Below are 21373 nucleotides of genomic sequence, written 5' to 3'. Positions count from 1 at the left end.
CATAGGAGAGTAAAAATATTTTCTGCTCAACTGGGCATTTTAAGACCCAAATGGCTAATTATAAAAATCAAAGTGTGACACTATTGCTACTCCACAGTTAGGAGTTATACTTGGAACGAAAGAGATAAGACTGGGAATCATAATGACAAAGTTTTTTTTAAAGAATCCTAAGATGCTGACTAGTGATGTATCTCAGTGGTAGAGCAACTTACTAGCATGTATAAGGGAAAAAGTAAAATAAAAGGGGGGGGGGGGTGGTGAAGAAAGGAACCTCTGAGAAGACTCTTACATTCATCACTATTTTTGTCTAGACTTTGCAGGGTTCCTGGCTGATGAACTCTAACTCATTATCATTCCACATATAGCTGTACTATAAAATCTCACCTCATGTGTAAAATGCAATAGTTTTTTAATTATTTTCAGCCTCCAATCAATATTGATTAGTATTTTAATGTAAATACTTACTTAGTATCACCACTAGCAATAGCATAAGCTAATGCCATCTGCCCAAAGTCATCTGCAGCAGAGACATCAATACCACTCTGAAGAAGCATCTCAACTATGTGTTTTGATTTTTGTTCCAAAGCAAACATGAGGGCTGTTCTATAATAAGAGAGATAACGTCAACTTTAAGTATTTTAATAAAGTTATTCAAAGAGCTAATTTATAATATTTTCTCAATTTGACATCTTACTTTACAGATATTAATAGACATAAACATCTAAGAGAACAAATATTCACTTTTGCAAATCATCTCAAAGTCTAAAAGGAAAAAAAAGAAAATCTCTTTTCCCAATGAGGGAGATGTTAACAAACTTAAAATCCTTCAATGGACAGTAACTATGATGAGGTCATTTAACTGAAATTGGTAAAACTTTCATTGAAGAAAGCTCCATTTCCTTCCTAGTGTGAAACAATGTACTGTAACTCACAGTCAGCTAAAGGTCAAGCAGAAAAGGCTATTTGCACACTAATAATAACAATAAAATAATAGTCATTATTTCAATTAATGGTACTAATAAGCATTTGCTAAACATTGAATGCAATGCAATATGTACAATTTCACAATCATCCTTCAAGCATGTATTATCCTATTTTTCATATCAGGAAATATATTTAGTCATAAGTATTGTTTTTAAGGTGATGTACTACAAAAGCTAGGAATAAAATCCAATTGTGTGAGAATCTAAGGCTTTTTTTTTCTCTTTAAAACCTGCCTATGTCTTATCTTTATTAAAGAAAATATTTATTCCTTTAAAGCTACTTTCTTCCCTCTGTACCTTCCAATTAAAAGCAAAAGCACCAAAATATGATAAAAATGAACAGCATTTGGCAGTAGCAATTAATAAACACTTAGGAATAAACTAACATCAATATTCTACAAGGAAAGTAATTTAGAACAGTCAACCAAATAAAAAAATAATTTCCAATGCCTATTTATGATCAATACATCTTTTCCAAAAGAAAAATAAATCAGATGCAGAAGTTAAAAATATAATAGAAACCAAAATGTAAACTAAAACTCCATATTTTACAAAACTAATAGTAATAGTAAAACTCTTTAGTTAATACAAAATCATGTGAGCAATAAACCAATAACTAATATCTGCCAATAATTTTGAATCATATTAATATACTTATTTGTATTTCTCAATTCGAATAATTGATTTTTTACCTTAACTGTGGTTTGTTTTTTATATCACTCTTTTCTAAATATGTTAATATTGACCTTCCCATTAAACTAGTCATTTTTCCATGAGTGATTGTTACTATATAAATAATATATATATAAAGTACCATACCTTCCCTTCTGGTCAACTGCATGTATATTTGCTTTGTTCTGAATTAATGTTTCAACCATCTGATGTCTGTTTTGCTCTATGGCAAGTAAAAGTGGTGTATAGCCCCTCTGGAAAACAACAAAAATTTTACAAAATTATTCAACTGAACTGAACCTCTTACAAAGTGCTGTCTGAACATAAGAATATAACAAATAATGTAAATTAAGAGTAATCTCTTCCTTCTCATCTCATTTCACTTTCATATTTTCCGACCCTTAACTTTGCAATGTCTCTCCTCTACTTAGAGTGGCCACATAAACTCTAGTCATTTCTTGAAGACAGAGACCTCTTTTCTCAATAGCCCTGTACCCTAAAACAATTAGTAAAGGATTTAAATATTTTATTTAATAAGCCAAATTTTTAACTCTATATCAGGGTTTATTAATCTACATATCAAAGAATACATACTTTTCCAGAAATACCAACCCTTATCAGAAAGGTTCCTTGATTCACTGTTAGAGAATATTTACAAGACTGTGCATTATATATCCAGTACTACAGAAATATCTTTACTATTGCTTAACACTTCTTTGACATTGATTTTTCATAGCAAACATTTACATGTGAAGAACTAAAGTTGCAGGTATACACTTTCCAATAACATGGAAGTTTTTTCTTCATGTTACTCAAGTCCTCTTGATTCTATTCCATTTATGGTGTCAGAATCCCACATACCAATATCAGGCACTTTTGCTCCAAATTGTTCACAAAAGAAGTGGGCTCTGAATTGAAAGAATAGACTTTGAGTAGACTATGCTGCTTTTTTTCTTAAAGGAAAGGAATTGAATCTTGTTTTCTGCTATTATTAGATAAAAAATATTTACCTTCCATGTTATAAAGATGAAATCAAAAATATATTCTCCCTGGGAATCAGTGAAAGTCTGTCAGCTACTCAACTGATAGGGGGTTAATATCCAGAATATATAACACAGACAACAATATACCCCCAAAACAACCTATTACAATAAATGGGAAAAAGAACTGAGGAGACATTTTTCAAAAGAAGAAAATGAATGAACAACAAATATATAAACAAATGTTCAACATCTCTAGCAATCAGAGAAATGCTACAATAAGGGCTAATATCACTCCAATTGGAATGGTAATGAGCAAATATACAAACAACAATAAATGCTGGCAAGGTTGTTTGGATAAAGGAACATTTGTACATTGTTGGAAACAATGAAGACTACTATGTTCACTCTGCAAAGCAGTTTGAATATTCCTAAAAAAATCTAGGGATCAAACCACAATAGAACCAAGATATTTCACTCCTGGTTATTTTTGTAAAAGAACTAAAATCAGCATACTATAGTGATATAGCTACTTCAAGTTTATAGTAGTCCAATTCTTAGTGACTACATTATAAAATCAACCCAGATGCCCACTGATGGATGAAAAAATTAAGAAATTGTTGTATGTATACACAATGTCATTCTACTCACCCATAAAGAATAATTAAATTATGGAATTTGTTAGTTAATGGGTGGAAATGGAGAATATCATGTTAAGTGAAAAAAGACAAACTCAAAGGTTGAATGTATTCTCTAATATGTGGAAGCTAGGATAAAATGAAGAAAAGGAGGAAGGAAGGATAGGATATCAAAAAGATACAGGGAAGATCAGTAGTGTAGTAGGAGAAGATGGAGGGGCCAAGTAGAAGGATAACAAAGGAGAGTCAACAAATAATGAACTCTTCAAAAATTATGTTATGTGCATATACAAATATACCACAGGAAATGTCATCTTTCTGTTTAAGTAAAAAGAACCAATCAAAACTAAATGGAGAAGGGAGCATATGTCTATCAGAGTAGAGGAAAGAGAACAATGGAGGACAGGAAGGACAGAAGGAGAGAGGGTCAGGAAAGGAATTGAATCATGAACTGAAATCAAATTCCATGCATGTATAATTTTGTTGGGATAAACCCGACAAAACTACTAAGTATAACAATGACTATATATACTACTATGTATTCAACTTCTATGTATAACTATTACAATCTAATAAAAATAAGATCATAACATATATCCTCAGTTTTAATGGTAAATCTGGGACCCTAATGAACATCTGGTTTTCAAGATTCTTTTACTCTTATGCCATTTTAGTTGCTACTTAAAACAATTTATAAATTGAGGCAAAATGTAAGTCAGAAATTTTTCATATTGATGAGCTTCATAGTGATCTATATCGATAAACTGTTTTTTGCATAATGAAAGATACTAAATCTATTGCATTTTTAAGGGACAAAACTGAAGAGAAAGAGATAGTATTGCTTGCAGTGTGAATAATTTTTTTTATTTATAACAATGTGTAACCTAAACAGGCTTTAAAAATTCCAATGGGAATATGATTTTTATAGTATACATAAGAAAATGTGTTTAAAATTCTAATTTATGAGAAATGGAAGATAGCAGAATAAAGGAAGCTGCATTCCAAGCTGTGCTGTGTTAAAAGACCAAATAAGTGGGTATACAGCTTCTCAGCGTAGGTAGGTGAAGGAGAAATTTCACCAAAATTAAATATTGGACATTCAAAGAAACTTAGGGATTCCAAAATTTGAGTGTAAAAAAAAACTGAAGAAAGAAAGTGCCATTTCCCATGACCAATGGCTTCCAGAAATGGATTTGGCACAGACTTGTTGACTTACAAGGGGGAGTAAAGGAGGTTGCATTGCAAGCTGCATCTTTGGAGTGTCTTGATTCAGAGAAATCTCACATCAGAAACACTGCCTAAACTCATGTGATCCAGAGACTGCACTAGATGCTTAAAAATCATGCTCTGTTGGAAGGGGAAAGGGGAGTTCTATTCATTTCTCCTTTGTGTTTGGCAGCTGAAAGACCATTTGAAAGGGGCCAACAATATGAGTCATTGAGGGGCAATGCAGTCAAGGACTAAATCCAGAAAGGCTATGCTCTGGGGCTCCAGTGAGTGTAGAATCATCCCCTATGAACCACAATTAGATTTCTTGGGAGGCTTCTGAGAACCAGATCCATTGAAGAAATTGGCTGCTGTGTAGCCTAAGAGTAGGTCAATCTAGTTTCTTCAAAGAAAGCCAGGTGCAACAAAACCTAATTAGACCTGAGGCCAACTAGATCTCAGTGCCAGCAGGTAGAACATCCCTTAAAGAAAGCTGCAGAAGTGGTAGCCCAGGAGTGCATCAAACTGGTCCTAATGGACACTACTAACTCATCCCCCTTCATGCAGAAAAGAAGAAAATACCTCTTACGTAAAACAGCTTCAATCTTAGGCCACTCCAACTAGTAACAAAAAAAGCAGGAAGAGGTTAACATCCACTTCCTTTGCTCTATCAGTACATAACTAAAAGTTATACATAATTTTAGTACATAATTTTTAGTTGTAGATGGACATAATACTTTCATTTTATTTATTTATTTTTTTATGTGGTGCTGAGGATCAAATGCAGTGCCTCATATGTGCTAGGCAAGTGCTCCACGACTGCATAACCATCCCAGTCCTCTCATTCTATCTTATCTTCTGGTAACAACCAAATTCTATTGTTCTCTCTCCCTCTCTCCCAATACCTTTTTCCTTCTATTTTCCTTATCTTCTTCTAAATATTACTGCCAAATATCTTCTGCACTCTCTCTGTTCACTTTCTTATAAATCTTAACTAACTTTGTAAGACATTTCTTTTTTCTTACTTAACTGCATTTTTAACATTGTAGCTCCTGTCCCCCGCATTTAATGCTAATACAATCGTTAGTATTGTAGGTTATATGACTGACACCTGCTATTGGCTTTAAAGCCACAGCTAGTTCATGGTTATTGTTTATAATTTGACAATTGCTAAATTCACTACTCCTCTTTATGGCTACATTAATGTTGAGATATCTGAGCAGGATCTAGGTATTAACGTTAACTCTGTGGTATATTATTTGGAACAGTTATCACTACTGTTTCTTTCAACCCTATTCTATGTTGTGTTGAGAAGCCACAGGGACACTAAGAGTTCACAGGTTAAAAAATGTATTGCTGAACTAAACATTCCCTGACATTACTTTAACCCAAACAAGTGAGGAGATAAAACCCCTGAACTATCAACAAGAATCCAAGGAGGAACAAAAGAGAGGAAACTCGGGGCCCATGCATGCACATAAGTTTGTCAAAGTAAACAAAGTACCATATATAATTATAAAACTATACTAATAATTTTAAAAGAAAATTGCCAATTTCTAAATTCTAAAATTTAATCCCATTTCAAAGATTTTTATAGTTTGTTATACAATCCAAATTATTTTTAATTGATAAAAATACCAAGAAAAGTATGAATTCTTTATAAAAATATACTATAATACAAGAGTTATATATTTATTTATTGAGGAAAAATAGATCATCTGAGCAAATGCTACATTTTGCCAGCCGCAAACTACAGAACACTCATCTATGCTATGTAGGAGGCACTCTCTGCCCACCACACCACAAGTAACATGGCTCAAAGGGGACCTCATTTGGTTCTTAAAAGAAGCTTGGATTCCAGATTTCTGCATCAGTCATCTTAATTTTAAATATGGACACAATGCTTAGATGTAAATTAAATAAATTCATGAGATAAAAATGATGAAGAAGATGGACAGAAATTTCAATAACTGTCATTATTCTGATCAAGAAAACCCTGCTTAAAAATCCACATTTGTTGAAAAATGTCACACTTAAAACAAACATATTTTAAATATTTTGGAAATAATCATGTTTGGTGTATACCGTAGTTCTGGCTTCTATATCTGCATTGAGTGAAAGCAGTTTTTCTGCTAGTGATGTTTTCTTCAGAGAAAGAGCAAAGTGAAGAGGAGTTTCATTTTGGTTGTTGTGAGCATTTGGATCAGCACCATTTTCTAGAAGGATAGTTGCACATTTCTCTTCCAGATATTGTAGGGCCTGTTGGGTTTATACCAAGAAATAAATTGTAAATTTTGACAATCCAAGAAAAAAATTTCATATGTTTTACTAATTAATCATATTAAATAGACTTAATCAATTTTTCTTCTAAGCATTTCTATCATTTTTTTTTTCTGCAGATATCCTTGGCTACATCTACCTTCATCAATGGTGTGTTGCCATCACGGTCACAGAGGTGAACATTACAATTTTTCTTCACTAAAAAAGCTACCAGTTCTGGGTGGCCAAAGGCACAGGCATAATGTAGAGCAGTCCTATGAAGGCAAGAGGCTTTGTTAGAAGTTCATAAAGCATCCTCTCAAAATACATGATTATTTATGCAATTATCAACATTAAATAGTATGCAAATCCTCTATTATTTTCTAAAGAAAGTATAATATTTACTAGCTGTTAGTACACACTAAGTTAATAAATGAGCAGCCTATTCTGTTGACCTTTTCTTTTGTCTTTTTTGGATACTGCTATGGACTGAAGCCAGGAGCACTTAATCCAGGAGCAACATCCTAAGCCCATTTTTATTATTATGATTTTTTTTTTTAATTTTGAGGCAGAGTCTCCATAAGTTTCCCAGGCTGTCATTGAACTTGCAATGCTTCTGCTTCATTCTCCCAAGTAACTAGAAATATAGGCATAAGCTACTGGGTCTGGTCCCATTGATCTTTTATTTTTGATTATTTTGGTTTTTTAGGTGCTGGCATAGAAACCACGACCTGGAGCCTCCTAGATAAAGTCTCTACCATGGAGCTATATCCCATCCCAGAGTGTTCTACTTGCCTAGAAAGAGCATAGACCTTGAATTTAGCTCAACATTTGCTTGAATTCTACTTTAACCTCTGTGACATGCTATTTAGTTCTCCTATCCATCAATTTTATCTCCAATAAAATACTGATTAAAATTAGTAGTTACCTACTGGGATGATAGTGTGATGCTTAAAATTAAAATCTATGTAAAATGTTTGAACAGTTTCTAGCACAAGCAACAGCTCATTAATTGTTGGCTATTGTAATTATTACTATTACTATGAATCAACAGAGTATTTCACTTAATGAAGAAGTCCTATTATAGTGATTTTACAAATATCTTGTAGGGACTATGTATTTCAATGACTCTTAGATGCTCTTTTTTTCTATCATTTTGACATCACTGACATTGGAAAGCCACTACATGTATAATGGCAGCATTCAATTTTTTTATTCATACATGAAATAAAGGACCATCACACAGTACCTTACCTTAAGTGAAATGTGATACACACAAGAGGTCTACAGTGGTTATAGTCATATGAGTGGCATTTAAATTAATTTTAGTTGTTAAAAATACTATAGGTAAGGAGAGATGAACGATAAAACAATAATAAAAGACCAAATTAAAACCATAGTAATCCTTGCTTTTCTTTTTTTAAAGTAATTTAAAGCTAAAGGAAATGTAGGACTCAAATGAATTAGCATGATTCAATCTATTCAATATTTAGATTTACAGGATATACATAAATCAGGTATTTCCAATGTTCAGTTTTTAACACTGTCTTAACTTTTAAAATGGGCAGTTCATAATTTCCTACCACCAGAGTGCTTCTGTTTGAAATGGAAGAGGAAAAGTTTTACTTGAAATTGAGTCCTATCTCTGAAGTTTTAAATTTCTGATTAATCAAACATAAAGCTTTTAAGGAAGAGTCTTAAGAGTCATTATGTCAATTACATCCTAGGTATTCAGAGTATGGGTATAAATGAATAAAATAAAAGAACAGATAAGTATACTTGAGTTCAGTTTTTTAAAGCAAAAATTATGAAGGAAAGCAATAATTTGGCAGTAGTAATAATCTTTTATTACTTGTTCTCTTTTTTATCAGCATGCCACAGAATTAGTAACCTATAATTGCATGTATGTAATAAAACATATCTATAAGAAATGTAATAATATCTATAAGCACAGATGAAAAGTTCCCCTTGCTTCTACATAGTAATGTACTAGAAGAAAACACAAATGCCTCTTTATACATTTTATATTGGCAAGAACGTTCCTAAGAAAGAAAGAACTGAAAAGAAGACTTCCATTTTTCCCACCTTTTTAAAAATCTTTTATTTATTTATTTATTTATTTATTTATTTAATTCTGGTGCTGAGGACTGAATGCATGGCCTTCAGTTTGCTAAAGCCAAAATGACTTACATTGGACAATGTAAGTCCAGATGCTCAAGTAACATATGAACATAGGAAAAAATATTTGTGCTTCTGGTAAGAGAAGGAATTTAATTTAACAAGAAATGAAATATATTTCAGAGCTACAAAATTTTGAGGATGCAGAGAAGTTGTACTTACTCTGCAGCTTAAGGTTCAGCTACTTAAGACTCACTCCTCAAATAGATGATTTGATGGTAACTTCTGTGCAACATTTAGAAAGTATTCTAGTATATTAAATATACTTTCAGATAGTTTCATGTTTTGTATTTTATCCTGATGTACTCACTTATATTTTGGCTGTTGGCAAAGAAGTAATTCGTAAAAGTTTACAATGTATTTTGATACCCAGATTGGCAAGACTTTGTCTACATAAACATTTTTGTAGTGTCATCATGATCTTAAATACTGCATGCAGGTGGGACTCAAAAATGTTATAACCCTGATATTTTAATTAATTTTTTATTTTAAAATTTTTGTGAAATTAGTAACCATAGAAAGAGCTCACACATTGGAGACAATGAATATTCCTTTTCACAAACACTGTCACCAGGGCACAGACCTACTATGGATAGCCTTTGTCCCTTGAGAACAAGGCAGAGCAAGGGACATTAGGGGAGAAGCAGGCAGCTTGTGCAGCCTGGGAACCTTCTGTTTGCTGCTCTCTTGTTCTTCTGACTGAAGGCCTGCACTGCCTGATCCTGTGGACCAATGGTCTGCTCTCTCTGTTTAAATAAACAAATAAACAGTAAGAGATAACTACAGAAAGTATATTGGAACAGGGGAATCAACAATTTTGTGCAGAAAGCTTTTGGCACATTTTTTTTAAGTGTAATCTGCCTGAAATGTACAAAATTAGAAAAGCAACATGTGTTTGATGCTTGGAAAGTGGGAAAGCTGCCAGTAAACTCTATTGTCTGCTCTCTTTAAAAGTAACTTAAGTGAATGAAATATTTGCAAAAAATTCAGGACTACTCAACAAGCCTTGTTATGAAGTTGGTTGGCTAATGAAGATGACATCAACTTGTCCTTCAGAATTTGATGAACTACTGCATTAAGCATGTGAGAAATAAGTAATATCTAGTGAGGAGTGAAAGTGTTCCTCCTAAATGTACTAGTGTGAATTAAGGTAAAAAACAAAAGAACAACAACAAACGTGGAGCCATGTTCTTAATTCAAAGAGTTCTAATAAAGGTTCCTCAGTAGACAACAGATAGTGGGTTATATTTGAAGAATTTTTTTAGCCCTCTTGTTGCTATGAGTAATATTTTTTTCTCATTTTGTATTTTTCTACAATGTATGTGACCTACTTGTGAAAGTGTGTACATTAACAATAAACTGCTGTATGTACTTAATCGTTAAACAATTAGTTTGACAATTTGGAATTATATGACCCTGGGAAACCAGCTACAGATTTGTTTTTGTTTTACTGCTCATTAAGTCTGCCTGGGTGCTAGACCTCCAAGGTTTGCAGGTACCTGGTACAGAAGCCTCCATGGGGGTATGAAAGTCAAGTATCCTGTTGAAAGAAGGGTTGGTCTCCCTCCTGCTCTGCCCCCATGGGCACAGCTTCAATAGAGAAGACCCATTACCCTGCTTCCCCCAGTTGGCCCCTTGTCCTTCAGCCCCTGACTTCCCAGATCCCATACCTGTTCTTTCTGTCCGTGTCATCAACGTGACTTCCACGAGCTAGGAAATATTTCACTCGAGGTAAGTCACCATTTCTGACAGCCTCGTGAAATTTGTAAATCTTATTTTCCAAACGGTAGGCAACAATTTTCCTCCAGGCCAAGGTCATTGTGAGGCATTGGATACTCGCTCCCCTTGGGGGCTTCCTCTGCCTCCAACTCGGATTCTTCGAACTAAAGATTAGCTGAACTAAATCGCTGCAAAGCGCCCAACTGTATAGCCGCTGCGAGATTAGTATCTCTCCACAGAAAAATAGCCGTTACCAGGCAACATCAATAAACAGAACTGTTTATGGGGGGCATAGCCTCTTGTTGGATAGAATCAGCTAGGCCAGCAGTGATTGGCTCCTGGCTGACTCACCACCTACTAGTCAGCTATTGGCTCTTCTGTCCAGTAGTAGATGGAAGTGTAGGATATGCAGTATTATGGGTGGCCCTAGAGCAGAAGTAAAAGTGGTTGCCTCAGGCCCAATACATCCCAATATTGGTGGGGGAAGGAAAGTCTCACCTTGACATCACAGCTTGCTGCTGCTTCTGCAGCAGCAGCAGCAGCATAGAGCTGGATGAAATTTAAGCCTCATGGTGCCAAAACAAAACTTACTGAGCATGGTGCAAGGAGAAGACCTACCTGAGCTTATGGAAGGACAATCTGTGGCATGTAGATTCACTTCCTCCAAGGCCACCTTGCTGCACTCAACCTTGGGTCCAACCCCCATTAATTAATAAATTATTAATTACAAATAAATATCAGCTTGAGAAGAATTTGTATGATGAACATAACTGCACCATTGTTTGGGGCATATATATTTATGATTGTTATGTCTTGTTGGTGTATTGTTTCCTTAAGCAATATGTAATGTTCATCTTTATCCCTTTTGATTAACTTTGGCTTGAAGTCTACTTTATTTGATATGAGGGTAGAAACCCCTGCTTGCTTCTGAAGTCCATGTGAGTGGTATGATTTTTCCCAACCTTTCACCTTTGGTCTGTGTATGTCTTTTCCTATGAGTCTCCTGGAGGCAGCATATTGTTGGATCTTGTTTTTTTTAATCCAATCTGCTAGCCTATGTCTTTTGATTGGTGAGTTTAAGCCATTAATATTTAGGATTATTATTGAGACCTGGTTTGTATTCCCAGCCATATTTGATTATTTTTGTTATTTAACTTGACTTGATTTTCTTCTTTGATTAGTTTTTCCTTTAGGGTACTACTACCACCCTCTGATGATTTTCATTGTTGTTTTTCACTTCCTATTCATGGAATATTTTTCCAAGGATGTTTTGCAGTGCCAGTATTCTAGCTATAAATTCTTTTAACTTTTATTTATCATGGAAGGTTTTTATTTCATTTTCAAGTCTAAAGCTTAATTTTGCTGGATACAAGATTCTCGGTTGGCACCCATTTTCTTTCAGAGCTTGATATATATTGTACCAGGATCTTCTAGCTTTCAGGGTTTATGTTGAAAAATCTGCTGTTATCCTAATTGGTTTTCTCCTATATGTAATCTAATTTCTTTCTCTTGTGGCTTTTAAAATTCTCTTTATTCAGTATATTGGGCGTTTTCATTATTATGTGCCGTGGTGTGGATCTGATGTGACTTTTTATATTTGACACCCTGTAGCCTTCTTGAATTTGGATTTTCAATTCATTCTTCATGTTTGGAAAGTTTTCTGATATTATTTCATTGAATAGATTGTTCATTCCTTTGATGTGGCCCTCTATGCCTTCTTCTATCCCAATAACTCTTAAATTTGGACTTTTTATGCTGTCCAATATTTCTTGACTGTTCTGCTCATGGTTACTTATCATTATCACTGTGTGGCCTCTGTTCTTTTCAAGATTATATATTTTGCTTTCATTGTCTGATGTCCTATCTTCCAAGTGGTCTATTCTGTTGGTGATACTTTAATTTGAGCTTGCAATTTGGTTTGCTTCTGGATTTTTTTTGTTATTGTTGTTGTTTTTTGTTTGTTTTTTTAGAACCTCTGTCTCCCTGTTGAGATGATCTTTTGCTTCCTGTGTTTGTTTATGTAGCTTTTTGTTAAAGTGATCTTTCACTGCCTGCATTTGCTCTCTTATATCTTCCTTGAGTTCACAGAACATTATAACCATGTACACCCTGAACTCCTTATCCGTAATTTCTTCTGATGTGGCTGCCAATGATTCTAATGATGTGGTGTCTTGATTTATTTGGGGCATTTTCTTTCTTTTTCTTTTCATGTTGCTCATGTGTCTTCCTTTTCATCTCTGTGGGTCTGGAGTGTTATTGGTTTTACCCTATAGGTTTGTAGTGCTCTTGTAGGGTTCCAAGACCTTTCCTTTGTGGGGGTCTTTTCCTTTGTGGGGAAGGACAATGTTAACAGAACCCAATATCAACAATATACCACCTATGAACAACTTGTTGTTAAGACGTTTACAGTTTAGTCTCAATGTACAGAAATGTTGGATTCAATTATTATCTAAAATATAATCAGTAGTTTTGTAAAAAGGTTTACTGTTTCTGGTGGTGGACAATGAACTGGGAGTGGAGTATAAGATGATATCCTGAGGAAGTAGGATGTGAGGATATAGAGTTAATATACCTTAGGTAGTGTAAAGAAGAAATCTAATGGAGAGGGTTAGTAGCAAAGGAATAGACAGGAAGTAATTTAGGGTAGACAAGTACTTGGGAAGACAGTAGTGTACATAAAACCAACACACATATATATTTAGAAAAATGCACATGTTAAAATTGCAAATTATGGAAGGGGAAAGAAAAATGAAAGAAGAAAAAGGAAAAGGAAAAAAGAGCAGATACAACAACTCTATACTATATTATTCAGATGACTCAGTCCTCTAAGTCCTATTTCATGCAAAGTTCTTGTTTTCACATATGTTGTGGATGTGAGGGCTGGAGAATAGAGGAGTAGAAGAGGGGAAAAAATCTCAAAGGAAGAAACCAAGGTTGTGGCTAATTTTAGAGATCTGTATCTTTCCTGCTTCTCTTCTCATCCAATAGAAGGGGTTGTCTGTTGTAAGCTGGTGTCTCTGCACTCAGGAGGGTGGAGGTAACCAGGGTGAAAAGATTGGTCCTGGTGCAGGGATTCTGGAAGCAGGGAGTAGCATCTGCCAGTCCCTGCAGGGAGACTGCACCTCATGAGTCTCTTTTTTGGGGTCACTTCTATGACTTGAGCACCTGGTACTATCTCCCTATCTTGCCTGGAGATTCCCCAGTTCCTGGTCTCTCTCTTAGCCTCCAAACTTTCATCCTGTCTCCTTTAGCAGTTCTCAATTGAGGAACCTCTCACACAGGGGCTCCCGTGGGAAGCTCCCTGGTCGCACTGCACACCTGTGTTGGGCAGCTCCTGTGTTGGGTTAACAATGCTGAAGAGGGGGGATGGTTGGGATTTTGGTACCTGGCTGCTGAAGATCTGATCTGGGAGCTTCCCTCACCTAATATGGTGAGACTGTTGAGCCAAGATGGAGGCAGTCTTCTTTCAGTGCCAGGGTGTCTGATGAGGTGGGGGAAGCTGGACGATGGCATTGTGCTGTGGGTAGGTAGCAGCTGAGTGACCAGCATGGGAGTAGAGCAAAGTCTTGGAGATCTGCAGATGTGTTCATAGGTGATTCTGTTAAGATGCTCATGAGCCCTGCTTTGGCTAGAACTTTGGGCTTTGGGTCCTGCTCAAATGCCGGGTGTCCTGCTCTAAAACTGAGGCCCAGAACCCTGTGCAGGGTCACAGTGCTGGTGATTTCTGCAGAGAGCAGGTGTATAGGGGTCTTCTAACACTCTCAGAGATGCAGTATTCTGACTAGGTGAGATCTGGATCACAGAGCGATCCAGGATGTTGCCTCCCTCTAGCCCTCCATCTTCCTCCCTCATAAATAAATATCAGTGGAAAAAAAAGTCTTTCCTAAGCTTTACACCTTGCCATTGTGATCCACAATAAATCATGGACTGATTACAGATTTAAAATGGGAAATTAAATAGAAGAAAGCATATAAAGAAAGCTAGTCCAAAGGGAAGGGAAAGGGGGCAAGCAGAAATGCTTTTTATTATATCTGGAGAATTTACTGGCTTCTCCTCAAAAGTTTGTGTCTCTGTTACTGCATGTGCTAAATTCCCCTAGAGCCATGCTAGGAACCAGGTGGATGTGGGAGGTCTATATAGATTTGAGGAGACTGTGTTAAGCTAGTTTTCTTGGAGACCAGGCATTCAGCATCCTGATGTTCTGATCTACCCAGTCGTCAGCCTCTGGTGTCTGGAAGGCTGCAGAGCAGGTACCCTGGACAAGTTAAGACTTTGAGCCATCACCTGGAGCCTCATCCCAGTGTCCTCATCCTTCATGGAGGTAAACAACTACAGCTTGGAAAGGGCAGCTGTCTTGGAGGGGGTATCCCCAGTAACACAGGGACAGCTGAACTGTCAGAATCTCATTCTTAGCCTGTGGGTGTCTGCTCCAGCTCAGGCAGGGTACTTCCTGGCATACTACAGGGCATGCAACATGGTGGAAAATCTCAAGCCATGACTTTGGGCTGCCTAGGACGCTAGAACCCAGGGACTCCAAAGAAGAGCTTTGCCAGAGCATACCCCCAAAGAGAGTGAGCCCAAACATCACTCTACCCTCTCTAAACTGCAGACTGGCCCCTGGGTCTTGGGGACTCCAGGTGGCCCTGCCATGAATGTTGAGTGCAGCAAGGTGGCCTTGGAGGAAGTGAATCTACAGAGGATAGAAAATTTTAATGACACGAGTAGGATGATTCTAATTAAATGAACAATGTAATAATCTGGATATGAGATTCTGGTCGTAACTGTTACTTGAGATTTCAATTGAGATGTATAATAGAACAGAAGAAATATAAATGATGCTCTCATTTGCCATGTAGTTTCTCCCATGGCAATATCTTCCTAAGTTGAGGGAATTCATTTACATCCTTGGTGGGCAATTTTCCTTGAACCTGGATATATCAAGCTGACCCATAATTCCATGAAGTCAGTGGGTGAAACTCATTGGAAAAGTAACTGCTTAAAACATTTGAATTAAGTCCCCACAAAAAAAAAAAAAAGAAAGTATATTTGCTCATTGATAGATGAAATATTTTGTATGTGTCTGTTAAGTCTAAGTTATTGATTGTATTATTTAGTTCTATAATTTTTAGTTTTTGTTTGGAAGATCTGTCCAGTAGTGAGAGAGGATTGTTAAAATCATTCAGTATTATTGTATTTTGGTCTGTTTGACTCTTGAAATTGAGAAGGGTTTGTTTGATGTACATGGAGGCTCCACTGTTTGGGGCGTAAATATTTATAATTATTATATTCTGCTTATATATACTTCCCTTCTTTTCCTCTTCTGATTAACTTTGGTTTGAATCTACTTTATCTGAAATGAGAGTGGAGAACCCTACTTGTTTATGCAATCCATGAGTGGTAAATTTTTTCCCATCCTTTCACCTTCAGCCTGTGGATGTCTTTGCCCATGAGGTGAGTCTCTTGAAGACAGCATATTGTTGGATCTTACATTTTAATCCAATCTGCCAATTTGTGTCATTTGATTGATGACTTTAGGTTACGAACATTCAAGGTTATTATTGATATGATTTGTATTCCCTGTCATTTTGATTTATTTCTGATTTTTGATTTGTCTTAGTTTCTCATTTGGTTGAATATCACTTTACTATAGGATCCTCCCTTTGCTGGTTTTCACTCCCACCCCCCTTTATCCTCAAGGAATATTCTGTTGAGAATGCTATGTAGTGTAGGCTTTCTAGTTGTGAATTCTTTTAATTTTTGTTTATCATGGAATGTTTTAATTTTGTTTTCAAATTTGAAAATTTTTCTAAATAATTTTTATAATTCCTGGTTACCATCCATTTTCTTTCAGAGCTTGAAATATATTATTCCAGGACGGACTAGCTTTGAAGATCGGGGCTGAGAAATCAGTTTGGATCTGAATTGTTTCCTCCCCCCATATGTAATTTGATTTTTTTCTCAAAACCTTTGGGATTTTATCTTTATTCTCTGTGTTAGTCATTTTCATTATAACCTGTCTTGATGTGGGTCTGCTGTAATTTTGTACTTTTGGGGTCCTGTAAGCATCTTGTATTTGATCTTCCACTCCATTCATTAGGTTTGAAAAATTTTCTGCTATTATATTGAAAAGGTTAAGAATGTAAGAATTAAGTTCTGTTTTCCTGGAACCTGAAACTCATGTAGAAGTTGAAAACAAGTCCCGGAAATGCCCATCTGGTTGCTCTACAAAAACCACCCCTCCCAGAAACCGTGCAACGATTGGCTATGCTGTATGTGAAGTCCCTGCCCTCTCCAAGGAAAATATATAAGCTCTGCTTAAGCTGTTCCCGGGGCTCTCTGCTCTATTCAAGTGAGCTCTGAGCCCCAGCATGCTGGACCCCCAATAAACCCTTTGCTGTTGCATGTGACAGTCTCTTGGTGGTCTCTTCCTCTGACGCTCGCCCGACCTTTACAGATACCTCAGGATTGGCCACACTGCAGTCCCAAGTTCTCAATGCTGCTCATACTTGCTGAGAGACCACCAGGGATACACTCATGCAAAGGAGCAACTCTGAGATGCAGCAGCAGCAAGACAATGGCCACCAGCACTCTCACCAGGAAGACCCCAGGCTCCTCCAAACCTTCTGGCACCCCCACACTGGACCTGCATGTCCCAGCGGGAGTCCCCAGACAGAGGCTTTTGTGGTGGTAAACCTGCTGGCACCCAGGCCCCCGCACTGACTGGTGTCCCCAAATGGGCTTAAGTCTCCCTCGAAGTAGTCCTCTAGGCTATGGTAGCAGCGGTGGTGGTGGTGGTTGCTGGCAGGGAGTCAGCAGTAGTGGTGGTTGCAGCGGTAGCTACAATAGCAACTGAGGGGGCACTGTATCTAGGTGATCTCCAGGGTCAGCAGCAGTGTAGGCTTCAGTTGCATCCAAGGCAGTGGTTTCCTTCTGTGGCAGTAGCATCCAGAAAGAAGACCTCCATAGGATCTCAGGCTGGTGGCAGCGGAATCAGAGGCAGCAATGGAGTTAGCAGTGCAAGTGGCGGTTGATTGACAGGAGACTTGGAAATTATTTCTCACTATTCCTGCAAGAAAGGTATTCAGATGGCCTGAAAATGGCAAGTTTGCATTCTCAATTTTTTTTCTTTTTAGTGAATCCTTTATCTCATTTTTTTTCTAAGCTACATGTAGGGTTATCACAGGCAAGTCCCTTCATGTGTCTGCTGGCTCCCTACATGTGACCAAACTCTCCCCTTCTAACTCTGTTGAAGAAGAGGTTATTGCAATATTTACATTTGGGCCAAAAGAAACCTCAGGAATGTGACTGGGATCCCATTCTGGGATCAGGAATCTAAGCATATGCACTATGTATCCTGCCTCCAACTTTTGGCCTAGACATGCCCCCATGTTTGTTCAAATGTTTCTCCTATTTCCAGAAATTTCTTTACAGCTCTTTCTACCACAAATTGAGTCAAGTTGCCTACCATTGAAACACTGAATCCTGAGTGTCTCCAGATTCTTCTCCTAATGGTTTGAGTCAGACAAGTCTCTTCATTTAGCTCCTAGAACCCCAGCTGAGAATAATCAAAATGTCGTAAGCCTGTCCAGGGGAGTGTAATTCCTATTCCCAAAGGTTAGGCCAGTGATGCCCTCATGAGTGAGGCTTTCTGGGACATCAAAAATCATATAGGGTCTGTCGATTTTGTTTATTTTTTCAAAGAACCAACTTTTAGTTTTGTCAATTTTTTCAATTGTTTCTTTTGTTTCGATTTCATTAATTTCAGCTCTGATTTTAATTATTTCTTGCCTTCTACTTCTTTTGCTGTTGTTTTGCTCTTCATTTTCCAGGATTTTGAGATGAAGTATGAGATCATTTATTTGTTGGTTTTTTCTTTTTTTAAGGAATGAACTCCAAGCAATGAATTTTCCTCTTAGAACTGCTTTCAATGTGTCCCATAGATTCCGATATGTTGTGTCTGTGTTTTCATTAATCTCTAAGAATTTTTTAATTTCCTCCTTGATGTCTTCTATAACCCATTGATCATTCAGTAACCTATTGTTCATTCTCCAAGTGAATGAACAAGAAAAGCCCAGGTCCAGATGGGTATACAGCAGAATTTTACAAAACCTTTAAAGAAGAACTAATACCAATACTTTTCAAGCTACTTCAGGAAATAGAAAAGGAGGGAGAACTTCCAAATTCATTCTATGAGGCCAACATCACCCTGATACCTAAACCAGACAAAGACACTTCAAAGAAAGAAAACTACAGACCAATATCTCTAATGAACCTAGATGCAAAAATCCTCAATAAAATTCTGGCGAATCGGATACAAAAACATATCAAAAAAATTGTACACCATGATCAAGTAGGATTCATCCCTGGGATGCAAGGCTGGTTCAATATACGGAAATCAATAAATGTTATTCACCACATCAATAGACTTAAAAATAAGAACCATATGATCATCTCGATAGATGCGGAAAAAGCATTTGACAAAGTACAGCATCCCTTTATGTTCAAAACTCTAGAAAAACTAGGGATAACAGGAACATACCTCAATATTGTAAAAGCAATCTATGCTAAGCCTCAGGCTAGCATCATTCTGAATGGAGAAAAACTGAAGGCATTCCCTCTAAAATCTGGAACTAGACAGGGATGCCCTCTCTCTCCACTTCTGTTCAACATAGTTCTCGAAACACTGGCCAGAGCAATTAGACAGACGAAAGAAATTAAAGGCATAAAAATAGGAAAAGAAGAACTTAAATTATCACTATTTGCAGATGATATGATTCTATACCTAGCAGACCCAAAAGGCTCTACAAAGAAACTATTAGAGCTAATAAATGAATTCAGCAAAGTGGCAGGATATAAAATCAACACACATAAATCAAAGGCATTCCTGTATATCAGCGACAAATCCTCTGAATTGGAAATGAGGACAACCACTCCATTCAAAATATCTTCAAAAAAAATAAAATACTTGGGAATCAACCTAACAAAAGAGGTGAAAGACTTATACAATGAAAACTACAGAACCCTAAAGAGAGAAATAGAAGAAGATCTTAGAAGATGGAAAAATATACCCTGTTCATGGATAGGCAGAACTAACATCATCAAAATGGCGATATTACCAAAAGTTCTCTATAGGTTTAATGCAATGCCAATCAAAATCCCATCGGCATTTCTTGTAGAAATAGAGAAAGCAATCATGAAATTCATATGGAAAAATAAAAGACCCAGAATAGCAAAAACAATGCTAAGCAGGAAGTGTGAATCAGGCGGTATAGCGATACCAGACTTCAAACTATACTACAGAGCAATAGTAACAAAAACAGCATGGTACTGGTACCAAAACAGGCGGGTGGACCAATGGTACAGAATAGAGGACACAGAAACCAATCCACAAAACTACAACTATCTTATATTTGATAAAGGGGCTAAAAGCATGCAATGGAGGAAGGATAGCATCTTCAACAAATGGTGCTGGGAAAACTGGAAATCCATATGCAACAAAATGAAACTGAATCCCTTTCTCTCGCCATGCACAAAAGTGAATTCAAAATGGATCAAGGAGCTTGATATCAAATCAGAGACGCGCCGTCTGATAGAAGAAAAAGTTGGCTACGATCTACAGTCGGTGGGGTCGGGCTCCAAATTCCTCAATAGGACACCCATAGCACAAAAGTTAATAACTAGAATCAACAAATGGGACTTACTCAAACTAAAAAGTTTTTTCTCAGCAAAAGAAACAATAAGAGAGGTAAATAGGGAGCCTACACCCTGGGAACAAATCTTTACTCCTCACACTTCAGATAGAGCCCTAATATCCAGAGTATACAAAGAACTCAAAAAATTAGACAATAAGAAAACAAACAACCCAATCAACAAATGGGCCAAGGACCTGAACAGACACTTCTCAGAGGAGGACATACAGTCAATCAACAAGTACATGAAAAAATGCTCAACATCTCTAGCTGTCAGAGAAATCCAAATCAAAACCACCCTAAGATACCATCTCACTCCAGTAAGATTGGCAGCCATTAGGAAGTCAAACAACAAGTGCTGGCGAGGATGTGGGGAAAAGGGTACACTTGTACATTGCTGGTGGGACTGCAGATTGGTGCAGCCAATTTGGAAAGCAGTATGGAGATTTCTTGGAAAGCTGGGAATGGAGCCACCATTTGACCCAGCTATTCCCCTTCTTGGTCTATTCCCTAAAGACCTAAAAAGAGCATGCTACAGGGACACTGCTACATCGATGTTCATAGCAGCACAGTTCACAATAGCAAGACTGTGGAACCAACCTAGATGCCCTTCAATAGACGAATGGATAAAAAAAATGTGGCATTTATACACAATGGAGTATTACTCTGCATTAAAAAATGACAAAATCATAGAATTTACAGGGAAATGGATGGCATTAGAGCAGATTATGCTAAGTGAAGCTAGCCAATCCCTAAAAAACAAATGCCAAATGTCTTCTTTGATATAAGGAGAGTAACTAAGAACAGTGTAGGGACGAAGAACAGGAGAAGAAGATTAACATTTAACAGGGATGAGAGGTGGGAGGGAAAGGGAGAGAGAAGGGAAATTGCATGGTAATGGAAGGAGACCCTCAGGGTTATACAGTGGAGGAGGTAGAGAGAGAGGAGGGGAGGGGAGGGGAGAGGTGGGGAGGGGGGAGGGTGGAGGATGGGAAAGGCAGTGGAGCACAACAGACACTAGTATGGCAATTTGTAAATCAATGGATGTG

At 36.9% G+C, this 21373-nt stretch overlaps 1 protein-coding gene across 1 annotated transcript in view; it reads right to left on the bottom strand.

The window, feature by feature from the left end:
* The window catches only part of LOC114082245 (uncharacterized), a 281118-nt gene that overhangs the window by 233596 nt on the left and 26149 nt on the right, over positions 1-21373 (bottom strand). Inside the window, exons 4-7 of the mRNA XM_071612054.1 lie at positions 6899-7013; positions 6565-6738; positions 1803-1909; positions 466-603 (exon numbers count right to left, since the gene is read on the bottom strand). Of these exons, the coding sequence (XP_071468155.1) occupies positions 466-603; positions 1803-1909; positions 6565-6738; positions 6899-7013 (534 nt within the window). The remainder of the gene's footprint in view (positions 1-465; positions 604-1802; positions 1910-6564; positions 6739-6898; positions 7014-21373) is intronic.

The sequence above is a fragment of the Marmota flaviventris genome, chromosome 5, assembly GCF_047511675.1.
Source record: "Marmota flaviventris isolate mMarFla1 chromosome 5, mMarFla1.hap1, whole genome shotgun sequence".
Taxonomy (NCBI): Eukaryota; Metazoa; Chordata; class Mammalia; order Rodentia; family Sciuridae; genus Marmota; species Marmota flaviventris.
The sequence above is the reverse complement of the archived record's forward strand: the minus strand, read 5'-3'. Positions and strand labels throughout refer to the sequence as shown.